This window comes from Pyrus communis, chromosome 4 (assembly GCF_963583255.1).
Source record: "Pyrus communis chromosome 4, drPyrComm1.1, whole genome shotgun sequence".
In the NCBI taxonomy this organism is placed as follows: domain Eukaryota; kingdom Viridiplantae; phylum Streptophyta; class Magnoliopsida; order Rosales; family Rosaceae; genus Pyrus; species Pyrus communis.
The window spans coordinates 25,889,888-25,915,548 of record NC_084806.1 but is presented as its reverse complement, the minus strand read 5'-3'; the positions used below and the strand labels follow the sequence as shown (position 1 = coordinate 25,915,548).

The following is a 25,661-nucleotide window of genomic DNA, read 5'->3' as shown; positions in this document are numbered from 1 at the left end:
AGAATCAATATCAGGCAAGCGATGGAAGATATAATATGTCCTAGTCATTACCCACTCTCCACCTAATTCCCTTAAAAATGACATCCTACTCTTTAAAATGCTCTTCCAAGCTAGAGAATAATTTTGTCGAACTTTATTACCCAAAAAATACTCATCTCAAAGGTACTTACTCTTGACCAATGTCACCCACAAATTATTCTCATCCGTTAGAACCTTCCAACCCAACTTAGCTAGACTAGCATTATTAAATTGATCCAGACGCCTAACTCTAAGGCCACTAAATTTCTTGGGAATGTGTTGTACACACCCTATCCCAAGCAACAGGAAAAATCTTCCTATCCCTACCCCAAAAGAAATCCTTGCACTCCATATTTAGCCTATTCAAAATTTTATCCGGGCATTTAAAACAAGACATAACATGGTTAGGCATACCTGTAAGATTTGAGTTAATAAGGGTAAGTCTACCCGCCTTAAAAAGGGTGTTTGCCTTCCAACCTGCTAGCTTTTGCTTAATCCCTTTTAACAGCTCATTCCCATTAACTTGATCTTTCCCAAATACAAATGTTATAAATACCAAGGTACCTAGCAATAGTAGTTTTGTGTTGGATTTGTAAAATATTAACAATATTATTTCTGATTTGTGAGTTAGTAATATTTGAAAAACAAATGGATGACCTATGGAAATTAATATTTTGCCCAACCGCCTTAGCAAAAGGGTTCAAAATAGAGAGAATATTTCGTGCTCCCTTGGGGTAGCCTTAGCAAAAAGCAAACAATCGTCAACAAAAACTAAATTAGAGACCCTAAGGCCCCGGGGAGACGATAAGAAACCAACATGGGATTTAGTACTATTAACCATCACATTAAGATACCTAATTAATGGTTCCATACAAATGATGAAAATGTAAGGCGAGAGGGGATCCCCATGCCTAATACCGATCTTTTAGATTTTATTCTGCAAATATACCATCGATATATTTTATTTGTAAAATCTATGTCATCCCATGGAGTTTATACAAATGATATTGGATGAAACCAGATGGAAGTATGAGTTACAGCATTCATGTTTGTAATGGCTGACAATCACCAAACTCCAATGGAACTATGATATGAAATTGCCTACGAATCAACCATAGGCAACAATTCTCAATTTTAATTTATAAAATCAAAGAAACAAACATTAATCATCAAAATTATCTCCTCAATGCAAAATGCATATCCGGTTCAAATTGATCAGTCAATCTTCATCTACTCTTCGCTAGCAGCCTTGGCGCTCCGAAAACCCTTCTTCAACTCAGCAACTCTCTTCATACAAGCAGCCTTCGACTTCCCGGGCACAGCAGCTGCAATCTTCTCCCACCTCATTGACACTTCCTTTGGAAATGCCTTCAGGGCATTGAGCAATGCAATGTCTTCAGTAGAAGCCCAACTCTCTTTCTTCACTTCACCATTTTCCGCCATCAACTCATCACCCATCTCTAGATTCCCACTTTCAAATTTCTTGTCATTGGGCTTACGCTTCTTCAAGAACTCTGCATATGAATCTGAATCACTCACTTTCTTCTCTCCCAATTCTTTGGCCTTCTTGATCACACTCTCCACCTTATGCCTTCCTTGAAATGACTCGGCAATAACCTCCCACCGTCTCAGCTTCCCCACCGGGTGCTTCAACAGCAGTTTCTTTAAAAACTCAGCATCCTCCTCAACCCACTCCATCTCTTCACCAAAAACCACTGACCCATTACCATTACCTTCGGAAGCCTCACTCTTTTTCTCTTCTCTCAAAGACCCACTAACAGTTTCGGCCACCGGCATCGAATCTGTCCCCAATTCATCAAACCGATGCAGTTTTGATCTCTTTTGAGACATCCTCTTCTTCGATTCGTCCTCTACATGGGTTGCAATTTCTGGAAAGTCCATGACTGGGCCGTGACCAACCCGGATGTCACCACCAGTGACGGGTGCAGGAGCGAATGGGCTGATGAGGAGGGAGAGAGCGGCCCAGATGAGGAGAGATTTGTAGGGTTCATTTTGGGGGAAGAAGAAGGCGAGACCCAGTAACAGAAATGAGATCAAGACGGTTAAAAAAAATAATGGTTTGCTGAGATTCTTGTAATAGGGTTGTGGGTTTGCAGCAGAAGAAGCTACTGCTTTGGATTGGAAAAGGAACCTTGGCCTTGCGTCCTCATCCAAAAATTCCATTTTTGGATCTTAGAGCTAAAAGCTTTAGACACAGCTTTATATATATGCTACTAGTCCTTGTGGTTCTTCTGAAGGTCAAACGTGAAGGCTTTGCTTAGGAAGCATCGCTGAAAGGTAAAATAGGAAGGTATGCATCAATAATATCCAGCCTGTAGATGTAAAGAACAAAGAAATCTGAAAAGTGAGCACCATAATCTGTTAACAGAAACCATGGTAAGTAGCTAGACACTCACCACATAATTCAAAAAAGTAAACAGAAAGAAAACTTAACAAACTAAAGACTTTCACTCGCTAAAGCGTTAAGCCAATCAAATTGAACCTGTGAACATCTCCCATTCTTCTCCTTAAATGAAATTTGATAGCCTGCTCACTGTTTTCACTTTTCCTAGTGAATGGTAACACGCCAACTTCAAACTCATATTGATCAAACATTTTGGAAGTTAGAAATTAAATAAACTCGGAAAACAATTAAATGATCAATTATCATTACACTCCGAATCCACTAACTTTTGGGCACATCGAAGGGATAGAGAATTGAATGATAAACAATCAAGCTGCATGGTCCAAATTGGAACTCAATTCACTCGTTACTCTATAAACTTAAAATCATGTTAAAACTAGTAAAAATGCAAGTGAATCTTGAAAAAGCTCCTTAAGTAACTAGTGCTTTCATCAAAAACGTTTTCAGTCATTTTAAAGGCACTTCCAAACAAAAATGTCGAATGTTACAAAAAGAAAAACTCTGTGAGTATAATGTTAATTTGTAACACCTGAGACCTTTGCGTAGTATTTCAATCTCGTTTTTCACATATACTATATACAAGAACAATACACAAGGGAACTCAAAACGAACACACGCAATGATACAATGCATCCATGTAAATTTACTACATATATGCAAACTAATCCAATTTGTTTTCTTTGTTCAGTAGGAAAAAGGGCATTGATTCTACAAGTCCTTTCACCGAAAATAAACACAAACGTTTATATACTGCAGAATTACTGGGAGAGGGTTGACAATAAGATGAGATGAGCAAATTAAAAACTTACACATGCAATCCAAATCCAATCCACCAGTTTATCGGTACAACAGTTCCACAATTTAATAACTAAATAAATAAATAAATTCAAAATTCAAAATGTAATCGTTCATCAATTAGATTAGCAGCAGAAGAATCAGAGAAAATGGAAATAGAGAGGTGAATAAGTTTAGGGAACGGAACCTCAACCTGGAGAAGTTACCAGAAACACCCAAAAATGGGAGAAGGAGAGATGCGGCTGGAACCTCAGCCTGGAGTAGATCCAGTTGGACTCAGTCTGTAAACGGAACCGACAAGATTGAGATTTCAGAGACGTCTGATTTTGTAGATCCAGCGACCAAAATAAACCAACCACGCGACGTCGTTCCCGTTTTTCTTTAATTTATTATGGCCAAATCGGATAAATAATCCTGTAACGGATTTAGTTCAAAACTGATTTTTTCATTAACTATCTGTTAATACATGGGTAAAATTGTATTTTGACATGTACACTTTTCATCGTCTCTCTGCTCTCTCTGTAATTTGAATTTTCACAAAACCAGTTCTGAGAAAGCCATCATTGAGGTCGGCAGGAAGCTTCAAGACTGTCCTCTCATTGCTTTCTACGATCAGCAAGAAAGCGGTCACTGAGATCTCCAAGTTCGCTGCGGGCTCGCTGTAGCTTCAGAACAAACCTGTAGAAGAAGGTGAAGTTGTTGATGATGGTGATGGTCACGTGCTGGGAATAATGGATGAGGTTATCGGTTTCTTCACTGAGATTTCGGTGATGCCGGACTGCTTGACCGACTTTCCTACAACGCTTGACCATGGTAAAGTTGCTGAATTTCACTTCAAATTGAATGCAATGTTGGTTTTGCCTATTTTCTTTGTGCCTGTTGCTTTAATTTTTTAAAGAAGTTGTGGAGAATTGAAAAGAAATCACGTTTCTAGGAGGAAGCTTTGATTTGTTTTGAAGAAATCGAAATTTATTCGAAAGCTGTTATGATGATTTTCGTTCGGTTCGATTTTGTGTTCTACTTTTGTAATGGTAGATACCGGAGTTGGAATCAGGGACCTCTTAATTTGTTTGTGATTGCGATACAACGATTGACAAGATAATTTGAAACAAATTAACATGACATTTGTGTTGGCAAGTTTATGCTGATTGAATTTGAACCAGACATGGTGTTGTACAAATACAAATTACGGACCTTCTTTTTATCCATTCTTCTCGGACATGGTGTTGTGAAAGTACAAATTACAGACCTTGTTCTTATACAGTGGACATCATAAAGACGAGGAAGAAGAAGGTGCACACGTCAAAGTACTATATTACGGATGTATTAGTAGATAGTTAATGGAAAAATCACTTTTGAACTAAATTTGCTAACGGAGTACACCATAGGGGTTTAAATCCGAGTTTTTTTTTTTATCACAGGAGCTATCTTTCGAATACCTTATGACCACATGGATCATTTATCCGATTTGGCCTTTACTTATTTAGTTAAGTTTCTTTTGAGGAAATCAAAATTGCCTTATCAGTGCAAGTTTCTCTTTTAAGGATGGGTCATGTGAACGTTGTAAGCTGTTATTTATGGAGGGTATTAGATTCTTATTGAGTTTTATGTGATGAAATAAGGTGCAGGGTCCATATTATTAATATTCACTTGTAATTTTCGCAAAAAGGCCCAAAGGTAATTGGACAAAATTGCCGCTAAAACAAAAAAAGGTTACAACTTTGAATAAAAAATGGTTTCGGTTAATTGCATATTATACCACAAGGCTTGAGAGTCATTTGAAAAATGAGGCATGAGACTTCAATTTTCCGAATTGTACCAATTAAAGCTCTTTGTCAATTCGAACCATCTAATTAGATGTTAAGTATTGATCTGATATAAACTTAACCTATGTTTGTACCATACTTGACCAATCCCGAAACTACTAAGCATCGGTCAACAGCATACCGTCAAGGACCCACAAGACTTTTCCTCTAACCAGGAGGCCAATCACAACACGACACATGTTGGTATCAGAGGCCAATCATAGCGCAACACGTGTCGATATCAGAGGCCAATCACAACACGACACGTGTCAATGTCAGAACAAAGCTAGAAACTCTCTTCTATAAAAGGGGATCATTCTCCCACAATAATCCCTAATGTCATTTGTACTAAACTGTTCACTAGAACTCACTAAAAGAGAGCTTGAATCTATGTATTTGTGTAAATCCTTCACAACTAATGAGAACTCCTCTACTCCGTGGACGTAGCCAATCTGGGTGAACCACGTACATCTTGTGTTATTTGCTTCCCTGTCTCTATTCATTTACATACTTATCCACACTAATGACCAGAGCAACCTAGCGAAGGTCACAAACTTGACAATTTCTGTTATACCAAAGTCCTCGCCGATTTTGTGCATCAACATTTGGCGCCATCTGTGGGAATCGCACTTATTCCTACTCTCTCCAGCTTTGTCAAGCTGGTTTCCACCATTCGCACACTTTCTTTCGACCAGGCACCCCTTTCCAACGTGGGGAGTGAAGGAAGCCACAGCACGTAGAACGACAACCCTCTCGCACTTAGTGCAAAGCAACGAAAGAAGGAACGAAAGAGGTTTGCTCTTCAGGCTAAAGTCGATGAGCTAGAGGCTCAGAACAACAAGATAGCGATAAAGAATGAGATCCTCCAAAAGCAGTATGAGAAGTTCTTCGGAAAGCTCTATGAAACTAGGCATACTCAAACACACGAACTCATCGCCCCCGGGGAAGTCAACCATCACCTGGGTGCCCCCCAACACGGGGGATCACCTGCCTTCAACATGGATATCCCTAATGGGGAGCGAGTTACTCATCAAGGTGTTGATCAACATGAGACCTCTCTCGACCCAGCTGCTTCAACCCGAAGCAAGAGAAGTGAAGGAAGGCACCTTCTTGCAGAAGGAGTAGAAGGATCAAAAGTCGTTTATCGCGACTGTCGGGACTTCCTGAGGCAACGTCGAGAGAACCCCATCCACATAAGCTCGAAGGTCAATGATCCAAGGGTTTCTGAAAGGTTCAGTCTTCTCCTATGTCCCAAGCCAATTGCCAATCTAAGGAATGAGCGACATGTCCTAGAGGAATATGAAGGTACGGGGGACTCGGGGGCGTTTCGACAGGCTCGCCCTGGAAGTCAGTAGGGTGAGTCCAAAGAAAAATCCCATGCCTTTGACCAAGCTTTTCTACTTCTAAGCGGAGATGGAAACTTACGGAATAAGGATCCAGCAGTACCTGACTCCACTCAGGACCCCCTTGTCCTACAACTCCTTGAGGAAGTAAACAAGTTGAAGGCCAAACGTCAGGCCAAAATACCTGACTGGAACCAACCTAGGCCTGGCCCTCTTACAAGGAAGATCCTCGACACCCTCTCCAAGCAAAGACAAAGCAAAAGCTTGGCTTACAACTCTACACTAGAAGGAAGGACCTGATTGAACACCTTAACCTCTTTGAGTCCACCATGGCATACCAGATGCACACTGACGAAGAATGATGTCTTCTCTTCCCCTCTACCCTCTCTAGCGGAGCTCTGAATTGGCATTGCCGTCTTCCACCTGAGACAGTAGACTCATTTGAGGAACTGAGGATACTATTTGTCTCTTAACACATCTTCCAGACAGATCGCTTGCATTCCGCATATGACTTGTACACTATTCGCTAGAAGCCGAACAAGTCACTACGAAAGTATGCAGGCCGCTTCAGCCATGAGTATTCTCGCTGCGCTGAGGCAGATGACAAGACCGCCCTTAAAGCCTTCACGGTAGGCCTACGCGACTATTTCTTCAAGTACATGATCAATGCTAACACTTGGAAGACTTACTCTGAGGTAATGGCACAAGCTTATAACCATGCCTTCGCCAAGGTAAGGACATATCAAGGGAAACTCCCTACAGCCATCCCTTATCAGCAAATGGGGAGTGGAAGCCAAATCCAACCGAATGAAAAGACCTTAACCTTCCAAACAGCAGCAACGCTTCCCCCTGCCCTACCTAATACCTTGCCAAGTCAACAGGCGTATCATTCTCAGGGCAAGAGGAAAGACTTACATCCTCACCAGTCTCATTTTAATAAAAAGAGTAAGGGGCACTATCACGATAACCAAAGGTATCACCACGATAATACCCGCCCCCAGGCAGTCAATGCAATGGGCCAAACACGTGTCAACAATGGTCATACCCCTAAGCATGAGACATACACACCTTTGAACGCCACATGCATGACCATTTACCCCAGTATAGCTCACTTGATACCAAAGCCAAGGCCGAGGGAGACAGATTTCAAGTCCACGTAGAACACAGGCATGTTTTGTGGTTACCACGAGTATAATGGCCATGACGATGAGAAATGTGTCACCCTCCGTGATCATATTAAAGCTTTGGCACGTGAAGGAAAAATTGACCAGTTCCTCCTTCACCCTCCAAGGGATAATCACAACCAATGCCAAGTGAATGTGATATATTCCATAAGTGGTGGCACACCCATATCTGAATCTTCCAACAGGGCCATGAAAAACAATGAACGAACGTTGAAGCCTGGCCACCAAGTGTTTCACGTGGAAGACATCAGGGGAGGCAAATATCAAAAGCCTAACTGGGATCTAATATGTTTCTACCCTGAGGAAGAAAGAGGTATCATCTATCCTCACAACGACCCACTGATTATGGAGGCTCACATAGCCAACTTTGATGTACGACGAATCCTGGTAGATACGGGGGCATCGATCAATATCATGTTTGCTGAAGCTTTCAAAACACTTAATGTAGCTGAACACTTGCTCGATCACTCGGTTTCTCCTTTGATAAGCTTTTCTGGTGATGTCGTGCAACCTTTAGGGAGCGTACATTTACCCTTCACCATCGGTATAGGCTTGTACACAGCCACCATCACCACTAACTTCTTGGTGGTTAACTGCCTAACGACATACAATGTCATCTTTGGGCGCACAGGCATTAATGATCTCAAGGCCATGGTATCCACGCATATGTTGTTGATGAAATTTCCAACCCCCTATGGCAATGGTTACATCAGAGAAGATCAATTTAGTGCACGATCATGTTACAACACTTCAGTCAAGCAACAACACTTGCATGTACCCAAAGAAACACTTTTTATACATGACCACGTTATCAAGACCAGCTCGGACAAAGCCAACTTGAATATTCACGGTGGTAACAATCAACCTGATAATCCTCGAGATGACTCTTTCGCCCAGCAAGCACAACCTGCTGAAGAGTTGGAGAAGGTCTCTATCTCAAAAGATTATCCAGATCGCATAGTGAAGATTGGCACCACTTTGTCACCACCCATTCGGTTGGCATTGATCTTTTTTTTGCAAGAGAACACTGAAGTCTTCGCCTGGTCATACGAGGACATGCCAAGCATCTCTCCCGATATCATTTGTCATCGCTTGAGTATTGATCCCAAGACCAAGCCGGTGAGACAGAAGCGAAGATCTTATGATGCTGAACGATATGAAGCAATGAATGTAGAAGTTGAAAAACTCAAAACCATAGGCTTCATCGGTGAAGTCAATTTTCCAACGTGGGTAGCAAATGTGGTCCTTGTTAAGAAAAATTTGACCAAGGAAAGTCTCTTGCTTCAAAAGATCTTGTGGAGAATGTGTGTCGACTACACCGACTTAAACAAGGGATGCCCGAATGATAGCTTTCCCCTTCCTCTCATTGATAGACTTGTAGACTCTACAGCAGGGTGAGAACTCTTGAGCTTCATGGATGCTTACTCAGGGTACAATCAAATCCTCATGAACCCTTCGGACCAAGAACACACGGCCTTCACTACTGATAGAGGACTATATTGCTATAAAGTCATGCCATTCAGCCTAAAGAATGCAGGGGCGACTTATCAAAGATTAGTCAATTCAATGTTCACTGAACAGATTGGGAAAAGCATGGAAGTTTATGTTGATGATATGTTAGTCAAAAGCAAACATGTTGACCAACACATTGCCAACTTGTCTGAAACCTTCTCCATCCTGAACAAATGCGCTTTCTGTGTGGGCTCTGGAAAATTATTGGGCTTCATGATTAGCCAACGAGGCATTGAAGCTAACCCTGAGAAGATCAAAGTAATCATGGACATGAAAGAACTAGTAACCTCAAAAGACATCCAGAGCCTTATTGGCAAGGTGGCAGCCTTGACCAGGTTCATCTCTAAGGCCACAGACAAATACGCTTCTTTTTTCAAAGCACTTAAGGGAAGTAAGAAGTACATTATGTGGACTGATGAATGTGCCGAAGCATTTAAGAACCTTAAAGAGTACATGAGTAAAGCCCCTCTGCTTTCCAAACCTGAAGTTGGCGACATCCTAATTGTCTATATGGTAGTATCGAACGACCTGTCTACTACGCTAGGAAGGCTCTACAAGATGCGGAGACACGATACGCCAACATTGAGAAATTAGCTCTAGCATTAGTCATGTCTGCTCGGAAACTTCGCCCCTACTTCCAAGCACACTCTATCATCGTGCTTACCAATCACCCCCTTTGACAAATACTTCAGAGTCCTGACACTTCGGGGCGAATGATCAAATGGGCCATAGCACTAGGAGAGTTTGACATCTCCTACCACCCAAAGCTAGCTGAAAAGGGCCAAGCAGTTGCAGATTTCATTGCAGAATTCACTTATCCCGTTAACATTTCTCCTACACCTGAGGCGGCGACTTCATCACCCTTGGAAACTCGGAAGGTAGAACCAACACTCCTAGTATAGACTTTATATGTTGATGGCTCATCCAATCAATAGGGTTGTGGAGCAGGACTAGTCCTGACTACCCCCGACAAAGTGGCAATGGAGTATGCTCTTCGCTTCACATTCAAGGCGTCAAACAATGAAGCCGAGTATGAGGCCCTTTTAGCAGGCTTACGTTTGGGCAAACACCTTGGAGTTAAACAAATTAATATCTTCAGTGACTCCCAATTGGTGGTTAACCAAGTCACGAACAACTTTGACACTAAGGATAACTCCATGGTAGCGTATCTTGCGTAAACGCAGCTTTTGCTCAAGCACTTCCACTACCAGATCACCCAAGTCCCTCGAGTGGCAAACAGTCATGCAGACGCTTTGGCTCGCCTCGCCTCAGCATTGGAAGACAAGATTGGGAGAAAAATTCATGTCGAATTGTTGGCAACACCAAGCACCATGGTCACAGAAGTGTGCAACTTGCAATAGGGGGATAGCTGGATCACCCCAATTTATAAATTCCTTGTTCATGGCACTCTCCTAAATGATAAAGTCCAAGCTAAACAGATTCGATACAAGACTACCCGCTACCTGATCATTAATGACTAACTCTACAAGCAATGTTTTAACCTACCATACTTACGGTGCCTCACACATGCGGAAGCGGAAATTGTCCTTCGAAGAAGTCTGGGGAGATCATGCTGGATCTCGATCCCTAGCACACAAGGCTTTTCGCCAAGGATATTACTGGCCAACACTCCACCGCTATGATTAGCCCTTGGCCCTTCACCCAATGGGGACTTAATTTGATCGGCCCAATGCCTGCAGGAAAGGGCAAGGTCCGCTATGCAATCGTTGCAGTTGACTACTTCACAAAGTGGGCTGAAGTAGAACCTTTGGCAACCATTACTGAGGCAAAAATAGAAGACTTCATATGGAAGAACATCCTTTGCAGATTTGGCATTCCTAATGCAATAATCATGGACAATGGGCGATAGTTCGACAACAAGAAGTTCAGGATGTTCTGTTCTAAGTTTAACATCAACTTATGTTTTGCCTCCCCAGCTCATCCCCAGTCTAACGGATAAGTTGAGGCCATCAACAAAATAATCAACCGCACTTTGAAAACCAGCTTGGACAAGGCTAAAGGTTGTTGGCCAAAATTTGTACCCCAAGTTCTTTGGTCATACTGCACTTCTTATCGGACTTCAACAAGAGAAACTCCATTCTCACTTGCCTTTGGTACAAAGGCTGTTGTCCCAGTTGAGCTTGAGCAAGCAACGTTTCTTAGTCCAGAACTACATGCAAAGTGAAAATGACAAACAACTCACCCTCAATCTGGATCTAGTCGAGGAACACAAAAATCAGGCTTACTTAAGGAATGTCGCCTACAAGTAGCGCATCTCCAACTACTATGACTTAAGAGTCAAACCTCACTCTTTCACAGTGGGGGACTGGGTATTGAAGAAAAGACTACTCTACGACATAGTCCTGAGTGAAGGCACGCTTAGCCCAAATTGGGATGGACCGTTTGAAGTTATTAGCATCAGTCACCCTGGTTCTTACAAGCTCAGGAGCTTCGATGGCAAGACCCTTGGCCATCCATGGAACACTGATCACTTGAAGTACTATTACAAGTAGACTCACACTGTACAAGTGTTGAGCTACGGCCATTCGGTATCCTATGTAATGAAGGCCATTTGGCATCAATTCAATAAAGAGGTGATTTAGACAATTTGGTCCTAACTCCTTTACATCCCTATCACTGTAACGCTCAGGTTTGAAGCTTCAACACGAATGCTTACAACATGAAATAAAGTCTAAGTATATGTCAACATGACTTATATCCAAACAAGGGATCCCTTCATGCATAGCAAAACATTCATAAGCATCACTCATGTCAATCAACATAAACATCATACATTCCAACACATTCATACGTAAACATCATACCTTCCAACACATACATACATAAGCCAACTGTGCTTCGAAAGGGTTCAACATACTTTGTGTCATTCGACACTTACTACAATGTGCCTCGACACCTTGCCCTTATTCTCACCAACCAAGTGATGAAATGTGAAGAAAGAACATATCTTCATGCCACCAACGAGGTGATGAAATGTACAACCTGTACTCTCCTTTATGTCATCAACTAGGTGATAAAATGTACAACCTGTACTCTAATATCATTTGGCAACTTGCCACTTATGCCACCAACCAAGTGAAGAAGGAACTCATCTTCGTGCCATTAACCAGGTGATTAAATGTGATGAAAGGTGATAAAGGAACTCACATTCGTACCACTAACCAAGTGATGAAAGCAACTCACCATTCATTCCACCAACCAGAAGACGAGTGGTACAACTTGTACATGTGAAATCCTAACATTCACAAATAATCAAAAACCCTCAAGCTTTACAACTCAACTAGAGAAGCACTTATGCCTAACAAGAGTTATGATCACCAACAAAATCTTATTGCAAGCCAACAACGGCTTCAGTGCATGGTATACGAAGATCAAGCTCTTCAGCCCTCTTACATTTGCTTTAGACATTTCTCCTCTGTAACAACGCAAACATTACAACTCGTAGAAAGCTTTACACACTCTTGATCAAGACTGTTCGAAGCAAATTCAATTTATATGGTTCATCCAAACCATCGACTACTACAAGGTGTGGCTTGCATCACAATCTCTTGCTTAACAGTGTGGAAGCAAAATTTGTATATGTTGTCTCTCCCACATGTTCAAATTTCTAATTTTCCCAAAAAAAAAAAAAAAAAAAGGAAATTGGGAAATTGGGAAATTCAACAACTGCAACAAATGGAGGGTAACTACAACTCTCAAAAGCTTCACACACTCTTGATCAAGATAGTGTGAAGCAAAACCAACTTATGGTGCCAACAAAAGCTTCAACAAGTGAAGGGCAACAACAAATGTCAAAAGCCTCACACACTTTTGATCAAGATAGTGTGAAGCAAAATCAATTTATGGTGCCAACAAAAGCTTCAACAAGTGAAGAGTAACAACAATTCTCAAAAGCTTCACACACTCTTGATCAAGATAGTGTGAAGCAAAACCAACTTATGGTGCCAACAAAAGCTTCAACGAGTGAAGGGCAACAACAAATGTCAAAAGCCTCACACACTCTTGATCAAGATAATGTGAAGCAAAATCAATTTATGGTGCCAAAAAAAGCTTCAACAAGTGAAGGGCAACAACAATTCTCAAAAGCTTCACACACTCTTGATCAAGATAGTGTGAAGCAAAACCAACTTATGGTGCCAACAAAAGCTTCAACAAGTGAAAGGCAACAACAAATGTCAAAAGCCTCACACACTCTTGATCAAGATAGTGTGAAGCAAAACCAAGTTATAGTGCCAACAAAAGCTTCAACAAATGAAAGGCAACAACAAATCTCAAAAGCTTCACACACTCTTAATCAAGATAGTGTGAAGCAAAACCAATTTATGGTGACTAACACAAAAGTTTCACCTACAAAGGTTCAACTCTTAACACCAAAGCTTCAATACAAAAGCTTCAACACCAAAGTTTCACCTACAAAGGTTCAACTCTCAACTACAAAGCTTCAACACAAAAGCTTTTACACCAAAACTTCACCTACAAAGGTTCAACTCTCAACTACAAAGCTTCAACATCAAAGCTTTAACATCAAACAAAGCTTCATCAATGGAGAGCAACTACAATTCTCAAAAGCTTCACACACTCTTGATCAAGATAGTGTGAAACAAAAGAGCTTCAACAAATGGAGGGCAACAACAAATGTCAAAAGCCTCACACACTCTTGATCAAGATAGTGTGAAGCAAAACCAATTTATGGTGACTAACACAAAAGCTTCACCTACAAAGCTTCAACATCAAACAAAGCTTTATTAATCGAGAGCAACTACAATTCTCAAAAGCTTCACACACTCTTGATCAAGATAGTGTAATAGTGTGAAGCAAAATCAATTTATGGTGCCCGACAAAGCTTCAATACAAAAGCTTCAACACAAAAGCGCTTCACCTACAAAAGTTTCAACACAAGAGCTTCACCTACAAAGCTTCAATACAAAAGCTTCAACACAAGAGCTTCACCCACAAAGTTTCACCTACAAAACTTCAACACAAAAACTTCACCTACAAAGCTTCAACACCAAAGCTTCACCTACAAGCTTCAACACCAAAGTTTCACCTACAAACTTCAACACAAAAATTTCGCCTACAAAGCTTCAACACAAAAACTTCACCTACAAAGCTTCAACATCAAAGCTTCACCCATTAAAAAAATATATAAAAAAAAAATATTCGAAAATTCGAAAATTCACAAAAAAAAAAAAAAAAAAAAAAAAGAAGAAGAAGAAAGAAATGAGCCTAAGTCTCCCCTTCTTTAGGCCTAACAACTTTCATACCAAATATATATGAAGGAGGAGTTTTGGGCAACCACTTAGAAAGGAAAATGGTGAAGTTTTGTTTGGAAAATTGCCTACTAGCAAGACACCTCCCTCGTCAACTCCCTCGACCGGAGACTTAGAGGACTCCTACCATATACCACTACACCTTGGTATTCAGAAATTTCATGACTACTCAGTGCCTTGGATTTTTCAAGTCCCCAACCGAGAAGTTTTCCTCACTCAAGAAATTAAGGGAGCACTACTTCAACCTACAGGGTCCACCCACGAAGTTTCAATATGTAAACTTCAACAAAATAAAAAATTCAAATAACATAGTGAAGGATACCTTAGTGCATTTAACACAACACGTTGAATGAAGTAGATAAATTACAAATACGTGCATACACATGAATCAAAACAAACAAACAGGAGGGCGCCTTCACAAAGGCTACTCAGGAAAAGTCTCAACACTTGGCAAAGCCCCAGAAATACGAGGCATCAGAGGGTGATTATTTGGAGCCTCAGTACTGAGCAGAACCCCAGAAAGAGGAGGCACCAGAGGTTGATCATTTGGAGCTTCAGTATGTGGTACAGCCCCAGAGGACGAAGGCAATAAATGCCTTTCGAACAAACTCACAAACCTCTGATGATCATTTAGAATCTGACCCTCGGATTCCTGTAACTGGTCAAGCTTTCTCTTCATGGTTGTAGCATAGCTATATGCGAGCATGTGCAACTGTCTATTCTCGTGCTTAAGCCCTCTGATCTCCTGTTTGAGACTTATGACTTCAGCCGCCAATGATTCAACCTAGCGGGTTTGAGCAAATAGGCGTTGGGCCATATGACACACAGAATCTGCACACTGAACACTGAAAGCCAGAGAATCTTTAACAGCCAACTCATCAGATCGTTTGGAAAGTAGTCTGTTGTCTTTGGGAGTGAGAAGATTCTTGGCCACAAGTCCAAACGACGGTCAGACAGGCTAGACATTCTCAGAAAATATGAAGAAAAAATAAGTTACAGTAAGTCTCAGAAGTACGAAAAAAAGGGAAAAATTCATACAAGCAATAACTTTCTGAACGTACTCCTTGAACTTAATTGGTGCTCCTATAAAAGGAAGAGTTAGATCTTCAACAGGGCTGCTTGTTCAAAAATCGAAGAGGCACCACGCTCCGAATTTTGAGAAGCGGATTTCCTGAATTAAAATTTATTAGCAATCTTCACACGCGATATCAGTCCTTCGGATACCAAGGACAACTTTGCCAAAGAACTCTGATACCAAGGACAACTTTGCCAAAGAACTCTGACAAAGTTAAGACAGGTAAATGTTGAAGGCCCAGTTACCTTACTATTACCCACAAGGATAAAGGAATAGCACCACTGCTTGATTATTGGAAAATCCTTATGTGTGTCAACCTCTGTGCTCCATGGCAAAGCAGACTTGCAAAAATGTCCAACCTTTCTTCAAATCTGAGAAAACACTCCTAACAAGATTGCTTGCCCAGAAATTGAAGAGGCATCGCTCTCCGAATCTCGAGAACCACATCCCCAACAAGATTGCCTGCTCAGAAATCGAAGAGGCACCGCTCCCCGAACTTCGAGAAGTCAGATTTCATTGGATAAAATTTGTCCAATCCTCACACGCAACATCAGCTTTCTGGATACCACAGACCATTTTTTCAAAGTGCTCTGACAAAGTTAAAACACGTGAACTTTGCAGCGACCACTACATTGCTTTGACCGAGAAGGGTAAAGGAACAGCATTACCACTCGCTATTGAGACAATTCCTATATATGTCGACCTCCATCCTCCACAGCCAAGCAGACCTGCCAAATAAAATAAAAAAATGCTCAACCCTTCCACACATCTGAAATGGCACTCCCAATCTAGCCTCTCGAAATACTCCGTTTTCTTCTCATTCGATAATACCCTTGCCAACCAACCACATCAGAGTAAGAATATCTCATATCATCAGGGTTGAAAGCAAGAGTATCCCATATCATGCTTTTTCCCTGTCTTTTCCTTTGCCCTTGCTCTTACCTGCAGGACAAGGAGAAAGAATGCAATCAGTCGGAACCTGAAATCAAACTTCCGATCTAGAACTGATTGCCCGGAACCTTTACCTGGTCGCTTGCCTAGCATTGCTCTCGAGTACTCATCATCAACTGTTGTCAAGGTCATGAATTCTTTTGGCAAATACCTCATAACAGTTGGTAAGATATTGGCTCTTTACACTGAAGCTGCCAAGCATGGATGAGTCACTGAGAAGTAGTGCTCTGAATGACCATTTAAATGCAAAGGTTGCACATCATTTCTGCTATACGAAAGATTGAAGCAGAAGGTTCAACGGCGAGCTAGGACAGATCATTACAGCACGACACCCTTCTTATGGAACCGCACAATCCAGATGGAAAAGCCTAAGTTAAATCCAAGCTCGGCATCATTACTCTAATTGAAGAAGTCGAGAAGCCTCAATAGCCTTTTGCTAGCACCATCGTCCAAGAACAAAGCTTCCCCATATCACATCTACTACTTTGTCAAACAGCAAAAGTATCCCATATCATCAGGATCGAACATACTCTAGGTTTGACGGACTTGTTTTGACCCTCAAATTCTGGAGTCGGCTCGCTCCTTTGGAGGAAACCAAAAAACCCTCTAGCCCAGTTCAAGAATACACATGTGGAAAGTCAAGTACAACAAAGCACGTGTCGATTCGTGTCTTCTCCAAAAACAAGAATACCTCATATCATCTCTTCTCCCTGTTTCTTCTCTTTATCCTTATTGATGAATGAAAGACAGGGAGAATGAGTACAATCAGCTGGAACTCAAGATCAACCTACCGATCTGAGACTGATTGCTTGGAACCCTGATTGCTTACCTTGTCTATCACCTCCTTCGGTAGATCTCCTCGCTTAGAGACTTGGGGGACTCCTACTATATGGTTTGTATCGCACTTGACCAAACCCGAAACTACAAGTAAGCTTCAAATGAAAATGAAACATTACCTTGTGCGTCAACGCCAACTAAAGATACCACTCCTGGATGAAGTAAAAGTACTTCCAAGAGAAGATTCCACATCTACTTACAGGACAGAGAAGGCAAGTGAAGGCGACACCAGACTTCAGTACTTGGAAGTTTCGTGATTACTCAATGGCTTGGATCTTGCAAGTCCCCAACCGAGGAGCTTCCCTCACTCGGGAACTTAGGGGAGCACTGTTTGTACCATACTTGACCAATCCCGAAACTACTAAGCACCGGTCAACAACATACCATCAAGGACCCACAAGACTTTTCCTCCAACCAAGAGACCAATCACAACACGACACATGTCGGTATCAGAGGCCAATCATAGCGCAACATGTGTCGATATCAGAGGCCAATCACAACACGACACGTGTCAATGTCAGAACAAAGCTAGAAACTCTCTTCTATAAAAGGGGATCATTCTCCCACAATAATCCCTAATGTCATTTGTACTAAACTATTCACTAGAACTCACTAAAAGAGAGCTTGAACCTATGTATTTGTGTAAACCCTTCATAACTAATGAGAACTCCTGTACTCCGTGGACGTAGCCAATCTGGGTGAACCACGTACATCTTGTGTTATTTGCTTCCCTGTCTCTATTCATTTACATACTTATCCACACTAATGACCAGAGCAACCTAGCGAAGGTCACAAACTTGACACAATCTGTTGTACCAAAGTCCTCACCGATTTTGTGCATCAACAACCTACATTTCAAGAACTCATGAACTGCCATTTTCAATATTTGATACTTTACTCTTTTAATCTTTTTATAAATTGACAGTCAATGTATGCTTAAACTATCTCTTTAATTTTAACTTCTTTTAGATTTTTTGTATCATTTTTATTTCATTTTGTTCGTTCATCTTTTTGCAATTTTTTTTATTTTTTTTTTCATCCAATTAATAGGTTGTTAGAATGTCACATCCTAGCTCGGGCTTCCACCACATCTCGGGTTCAACTCCACTGTAGCACGATATTGTCCGCTTTGGGCCTCGACCACACCCTCACGGTTTTGTTTCTGGGAACTCACACGAGAACTTCCCAGTGGGTCACCCATCATGGGATTGCTCTCGCATGAACTCACTTAACTTCGGAGTTCCGATAGAACCCGAAGCCAGTGAGCTCCCAAAAGGCCTCGTGCTAGGTAGAGATGGGAATATACATATAAGGCTTACATGATCCACTTCCCTGGCCGATATGAGATGTTACATAGAATTTCGAAAATTGAGATTTTACAAATCAATCAAATAACCAACATTCTAGTTTAGACTGTATAGAGTTTCTTAGAGGCCGTTTGATAATTATTTCATTATTTAGTTTTTTGTAGGAAAATTGAAAACTACTTTTAGTTCATAGTTTGTTGTTTTCGAGAAGAAAAAAAAAAAAAACAAAACAAAAATCTGACCAAAATTTGAAAACTCAAAAAAGTGGGTTTGGATTTTTAATTTTCAGTTTTGTAGTGTTTTTTATAATTGAAAATAGTTGTCAAACTGGTTTTTAATTTTAATTTTAAAGAAAAGTAAACAGAATGTTAAAACCAAAAACTTGAAGAAAAAAAATAGTTATCAAACGTCTATCTAGTCTTACACTCTCAACCTTAAGCTACACTCTCCATCTTCTCCTAACCTGTGGTCAAGATTCTTGTTAGCAGGCATCATATCGAAAGATTTCTCGATGTGCCTGGAATATGAGGTGGTACATGGTACATCATATGTCATTATACAAGTGGTGGTACATTTGAAAAATTAAACTACCCTTCACTTATATAATGATATGTGATTTACAAGTGATGGGTACACCGTCATGTGGCATGTCGTGCCAATAAAATAAGTACATGTAGATAAGAACTTACACACATCTTTAACTGAACTATAAGTCTTTATTTCATGGAAAAATGAGTATTCGGTCCCTAGTTTTTAATGTTCATTGATTACTGAGACCTTATTCGTTTTCAAATTTTTTATTCAAGTCCCTAGCATTAATGTGATAATGAAGTAACATGTTTATTACATAATTTTTTTAATATAAAAATTAGTAATTAATTTAGGGTTTAATACTCACACCTTTATTAAACTCCTAATTAATTTTCAATTCAAACATGTCCAAAATAATAAAAAATAAAATTAGATTAAGTTTGTACCTACTAGTTTTTTTTATTTATTTATTATTTATTTATTTATTATTATTATTATTAAAAGGGGTCTCAATTTTTTAATCTTAAATGTACCCATTCATATAATTTTACATTTTTTTTTAATCATAAATGTGCCCACTCTTAAATATACCAATTTGTTATATGTAAAATATACCATTTTTTAAATATAAAATCTATTCAAATTTTTTAATCCATTTTTAAACTTATATGGGTGCATTCTTTTTCATTGATTTGAGAATGTATCCATGTCAAGTTCGATCGAATAAATTTACTAATGTTATTAAGCTTGATATCTTTTATTTCTGTGGTTTTGAAGAATTTTTGGTACAATAACTTTTTTTGTTAATTTTGGTGAATGTACCCATATATATATATGTGTGTGTGTGTGTGTGTGTGTGTGTATGTACACACACAATATAATAGAGAGTATAATTTATATTTTATTATTTTTAATCCACAATGGGTTTTATTTAAAATCTCATTAATATAAACAATTACAAATTACAAGTTTTAATTTAAAAAATATAGGAACTTACATTATTACATTAATGTTAGGGACTTCGATCAAAAACTAAAAACTAACAAGGTTTCAGTCAAAAAATATTGATAGCTAGAGACCGCATCCAAAGTGTCCCTTATTTCATTGTCTTTAAACCTCACCATGTGAAACGAAAAGGTTGGAAATAAAGTCCTCCGTATATATGAAACTTGGAATGTTTTGATCAACAAGGATTGTACGAAGAAAAAACAAGGCCGGACGAGTCATAAATCATTAAAACGTGTAATTGTGATGAAATAAATAGACTAATAAAAATTAATATATACGGTGATGATGATTAGAATAAGGATTTCTGGTTACTAATTCTCTTATTCTTGGAAGCATGCACATACATTCATTCTTCCAATTTGCAAAACAAAACAGACAATAAGAAAAGGTCTTATTCTATTGCATACTTGCATATGTATGCGAAACTAATAAAAATTGATAATTAAACAGGATTAATGAAATCTGATCTGATCAGATCAGTTAACTTGAACTCCAGAGTCGTATGTTTGTCCAACTTTCCAGTCTTCTGGTATGTTGTTCTGAGGAACAACCCAAGTCTCGTAGTCGTCATCACTCAATAACATTCTTATTTGCAACGCTCCACTTGGTGGTGAAGTTGTTGTCCAAATTGCTCCATAACTCCTGTCCAATACTTTGCATACAAAGTTTTTTGTCTACACCAATTTTTAAATACTACAAGTTAATATACATGTAATGATGTTGGTGATATAATTAATAAGAACGAATAAAAACTAGTAATTAAGCCGGGTTGATAATTATGAACAAGAGTTTTGTTAGCAATAACAGATAATTAATTACAAACAAATGATTTCATTTGGTCTATCCAGTGTTCTAAAAATCGACCTAGGCATTTGAGTGGTGGCTGGCAAGATTAACTCATAATTGGGAGCAAAATAGGGACATGGATTAGGCAGTCGCTGACACAGCCTAGGCGGACAACTGAGTGGCCTAGGTGGTCCAAGAATTTCAGTTTTGTTCTGTTTTCAAGAATGCAGATCAGCTACGTTCTTGCCTTTCTGAGTTTCTGGTTCTCTGTTTGGCGAAGAGGAAGAGACGAAGACCACTCTCATACTTTTTTAATTTAATTTTTTTTTCTTAGTTTCCATCCAATCAAGTTTGGACAGCTACCATCAAGTTGCTTGCTTTTTGTAAAAAGCCATAGGCTGTCAAGCCCTAGCATATTGTTGATTTTTCTCATAAAAAATGATGGGGCATCAGGATGAAAATGTCTTTACTATGGAGTAGAATTCTCTTCCATCTTTTTTCCCCTTCATTTTCCTTCCCTCTTATTTCAATAGCCACGGTTAAGCCACATTAACATCTTATATTAATTTTATATAGAAAGAGAAAGACAAAATAGAGAATGTGAGAGGAGAGAAAAGAGGTTGAAAAAAAGAGGGGAGAGAATCCTAGTCCATTAAGTATTGGTGTAGAGTCCCATCTTTATGCGTCCTAGTGTGCCACTTTGCTTTCTATATCCGCATATTTGACACCTTTATTTCTCTTTAAATTCAACAAAAATTAATTCTCTAAAAAAATATTTTGTAAATTATTATGGGCTTCTAATCATGTAAAGTTTTATCTTATACCATTAAATTCACCAAAATATTAAAGATATATAATAAATTTATCTAAATTAGCCTAGTTCGCCTAGACGCTAGACCCTAACTTACCGCCCGACTAACGCCTAACGTCTTTTAGAACCTTACTTAATCAAATCTTTTTAAGTTTATTTCAAGAAAAAGCCAGTGCTTGCGAAGAGCAAAGCAAGCTGGTTTGATTCATATACATTAACTGACCCATACACACATATACATATACATACATACATACATATATATATATACATACATATATATATATACATATATATATATATATATATATTAATTGATATACCTCACACAGCTGGACAGCTGTGATATCTTTCTTCCCTTGCTGGTACCATATTACAAAAGCCAAATAATGAGGATAGTTGCTGTTCTCATCGATCTTGATTGTAATATTTTTGTTTGGATAGCTGCATGACACACTGCATGTTTGAAAAAGGAGAGATTATTGAATCAATTTCTAGTTATGAAAAAAGAAGCAGAAATAAAAAAAACTAGAAATAAATTTATCACAAAATCATGCAGGTTCCACAAAGTTGCTTTCAGGCTGCTAATTACCGTCTGTATTCGATATCAACGATACCAAGAGACAGCAGAGAAGCAGCTGCGTCAATAGTTTGAGCCATTCGGCCAAACGCTCGCTTACTAAAGATGAAGTCTCTGTGATCACTCGAGCCTTGGTCAGTTATAACTACAGTTACTCCTTTGTCTGAGCAATAGGCACTGTTGGTGCACCTCACCTAGGGAACCATCAAGCAAGCAAACTTAATTATGATCACAAACATTACACATGTACGTGCACAGACATACACACATATCTTAGAATCGTGCATGCTCACCTGGTAACAAGCACCGCATCCGAGGCCACTGCGATAGAGGTCAGAGGTAGCTGAGACATCCCCGCCATTGATTGTTGCTCCAAATGAACCAAATCCGCATGCACCAACTGCAGTTCGATAACAAAAAAAAAAAAAAAAAAAAAAAAAAAAAAATGTATCGAGTAAGCATATGCCTGTAACATAAAAGATTTTGCTCATTCTTTTTGTTTGATTAAAAGTCTCTTACTGTCTATTCCTTGTGCTTCAGAATTTGGATAATAAGCTGCTCGAGAATGAACGAAACGTTGCAGGCTCGCCCAGAGTTTGTAATAAAAGAAAAACAATGAGAAGGGAGAGTACTTGGGTCCCAAGAGAGAAAGCCATTAGCAAAATAATGAAAGGAGAGCTTGGTATTGATCAATATTATTGCAAAGTTGGTATTGCAATATTGCATGAAGCTAGAGCCAAATGGTTACTGGTATTTATAGTAAACTGCAAAAGTCCATCTTCAAATTTGGTAGACTTGACCAACTTTGACATTCTGCTCTGCTCAAGATTTTTTCTTTTTTTATTGAATTATGATCAGTGGAGTTCTGTTGTCGTTTGTCGGCTACTTTCCTAGACAGATTTATTTACTTGTTTTACTTGTTTCTCACCTTTCAAATGTGATTGTGATAATTTCTTTTCCCCATGTTAAATTCTTTGATATTAATTAATTAACAAAAAAGTCATTAGTTAAACTGTATTCAAGTGTGAATTATGCAACACTTACCAAATCCAAATGAGTGCTCTTTTCAATTTTCTCCATTAGGAGGTAATGCCATGTTATTTTCTTTGTTTCAGTCTAGAAATGGTTGCTATTTTGTTTTGTACAACAATCATACCATCACATGATACTACATATTTACTTAGTTTATAACAACACATATATAATTTATTTGTTAATATTACATTCTTAGGTCGATGAATATTAATCATAACTATATTATATGCTCACATTATAACACTTGAATTAGTAGTGGAATGAGAGTAGCAGTAAAACATTTCTCCATTGTGGATAGGCATTAATTTATAAGATGAAAAACATTTGTATCTATCACAACTTGTTGGGGGCAATTTTGATGCCCTACATGCTGTTATTTGAACACCATGATAATGGCTTCGCTAAACCCAGAGAGACTAGTCAGAATCAAATATTGAGGCCTTTGAATACACAATTAAGAGATTAGGTTGGAAACTCTGTTGCAAGTACAAGAGAAAGTTAGGTGCTTTTGCACTAGATAATTAAATTTTATACGTGTAATATGGTTGGCATCTCAATTTTCCTACCTAAAGCTAGTGTTTTTTTTTTTTTTTTTTTTTTGAACAAACGGTATTATCTACTCTAAAGGATGGCAGAATGGGTTAAGCCTCATAATAAGCTAGCAATAACTGATAGGATTAAAAGCACACCACAAAGTAGCACAAAAATGTCCTATTGAATTTCCTTATTGACACTAAAATTTGTCAATTGTAGCATATGAAAATAAGGGTCTTTCCCACAAAAGATTGTTTTATCTAATTACTTAAAATGTCACAAAAATTGGGCTGCTGTCCCTACTGACCAGCCATCGAAAATTATTTATTAGACCGACTTACACTTATCTAAAGTCTAGGAAATTTTATATAACACACTAGACACACAGAGCTACACTCACACAAATTTGTGGGATTTTTGGAGTTGATTTGCTATTTAAATTAAATCGAAAAAATAGGACAGAAACAATTTTTAAGTAGTTCACAAATTAAGAAAAACGAGTTAGAAGAATTGCTATCCACCACCAAATAATCATGCAAACATGTTACGTTTCGTTCAAATTCCTTTTATTTCTGGATCAAGATGCTCAAGTTGGCTCAATGTTAGAACTCAACCTATTACTCTTTCTTATGTAGTATGTTAAGAGAATGGCGTTTTCAACTTAACTTAGTCCCTAACATACAATCTAGCATGACGTGTTCATAGATTTAACAAGTAGAAATCATTAAGAACAAAAAGAGCTTGAGTCATCACAAGGCATCGTAAGTACTAGCATTATCTTACTTATCCTAGAAATTGGGTTCACTTGTTAATCGTAATTAACAAGTATTACTCTAGAACATATGTAGGTCCTCATTCGACAAGGGCAGACACACACATATTCATAGCGTTAGAATTCTAGATATGCTTACTACGTATGCATCCATAGAAAACACATAAAGAATTCATCAATGAGACAAGTAGCGAACCAATTTTCATCAATTCATAAAAGTAATTCAAACGAAATGTCATAACAAACTTACAACCATATTCGGGGCTTCAAAACAACCCCTAACTCCCAAAGATTTAGTTACATATAATCCTTAAATAAAACCAAAAGAAAGACATGAGTTTCAGAAGATAAAACTGAAACAAGAAAATGCCAAGATTTCCTCCTCTCTATTGCTTCCCTCTTCCTCGTCCAACTTCTTGCTGCCTTGCTTTCTTCCCTCCCATTTTCGTCAACTACACCTTTCCATTTTTTTTTTCCTTTGCTACTGCAACCTGCAACCTTTTTGTTCTTGCTTGCTGCCCTAGTTTCTTCTCCATAACTCACCCCACTAACAGCCGTTTAGTGATGACAATAAGTGAGAGGAAATGGTAAAACATTTGTAACTCTTTAGGTAGCCTTTATGCCAATTACTCCCACTTAATCGTCATCTTTAATTTCATTTCCTCTGATATTTGAATAAGTGTAGTTGGCTTGTTCTTGGCTGCATCAGTTTTAGCTGCTAGATTTATTGGCTTCATTGCTTTCATTGCAGTCTTGTCAGTTACAAACTGCTCAGCCTCTTGGAAACCTTTCAATGGGAACCCTTCAGTGTTAAAACGGCCATAACTTCTTCTAGAAAAATGATATTAACAATTACGAAATGTTCTGAAAATAGACATCCATAACTTTCCAAGAATATAAGGCTCATTCTCTAATTCATTCTAAGCTGTCTGCAACTTGCTTCTAAACTCAGCTAATATGCGCAGGCAGTTTTGACGAATTTGTTAATTAAAATCTCACTTGTGCTATTTTTCTTTTCTTTGCTTGACAAATCCTACAAAACACAAAAAACAAAGTAAATA

The 25,661-nt window shown here is 38.8% G+C and overlaps 1 protein-coding gene and 1 pseudogene across 3 annotated transcripts; both read right to left on the bottom strand.

The window, feature by feature from the left end:
- Nucleotides 1-1,135: 1,135 nt before the first annotated feature.
- On the bottom strand, nt 1,136-3,575 carry LOC137731624 (transcription factor MAMYB-like). Of its 3 annotated transcripts, none has more exons than XM_068470786.1 (2): nt 3,445-3,575; nt 1,136-2,309 (listed from the first exon to the last, which is right to left on the bottom strand). In XM_068470786.1, exon 2 carries the CDS (start codon nt 2,200-2,202, stop codon nt 1,249-1,251), a length of 954 nt encoding a protein of 317 aa, XP_068326887.1. In that variant the 5' UTR covers nt 2,203-2,309; nt 3,445-3,575; the 3' UTR covers nt 1,136-1,248. The 3 variants fall into 3 exon arrangements, with proteins under 3 accessions (XP_068326887.1, XP_068326885.1, XP_068326886.1); XM_068470784.1 differs by having other exon boundaries at nt 3,426-3,568; XM_068470785.1 differs by having other exon boundaries at nt 1,136-2,587; nt 3,426-3,522.
- A 16,983-nt stretch (nt 3,576-20,558) lies between these two features.
- LOC137730769 (expansin-like B1) lies at nt 20,559-22,915 on the bottom strand (annotated as a pseudogene).
- Between the last annotated feature and the right edge of the window lie 2,746 nt (nt 22,916-25,661).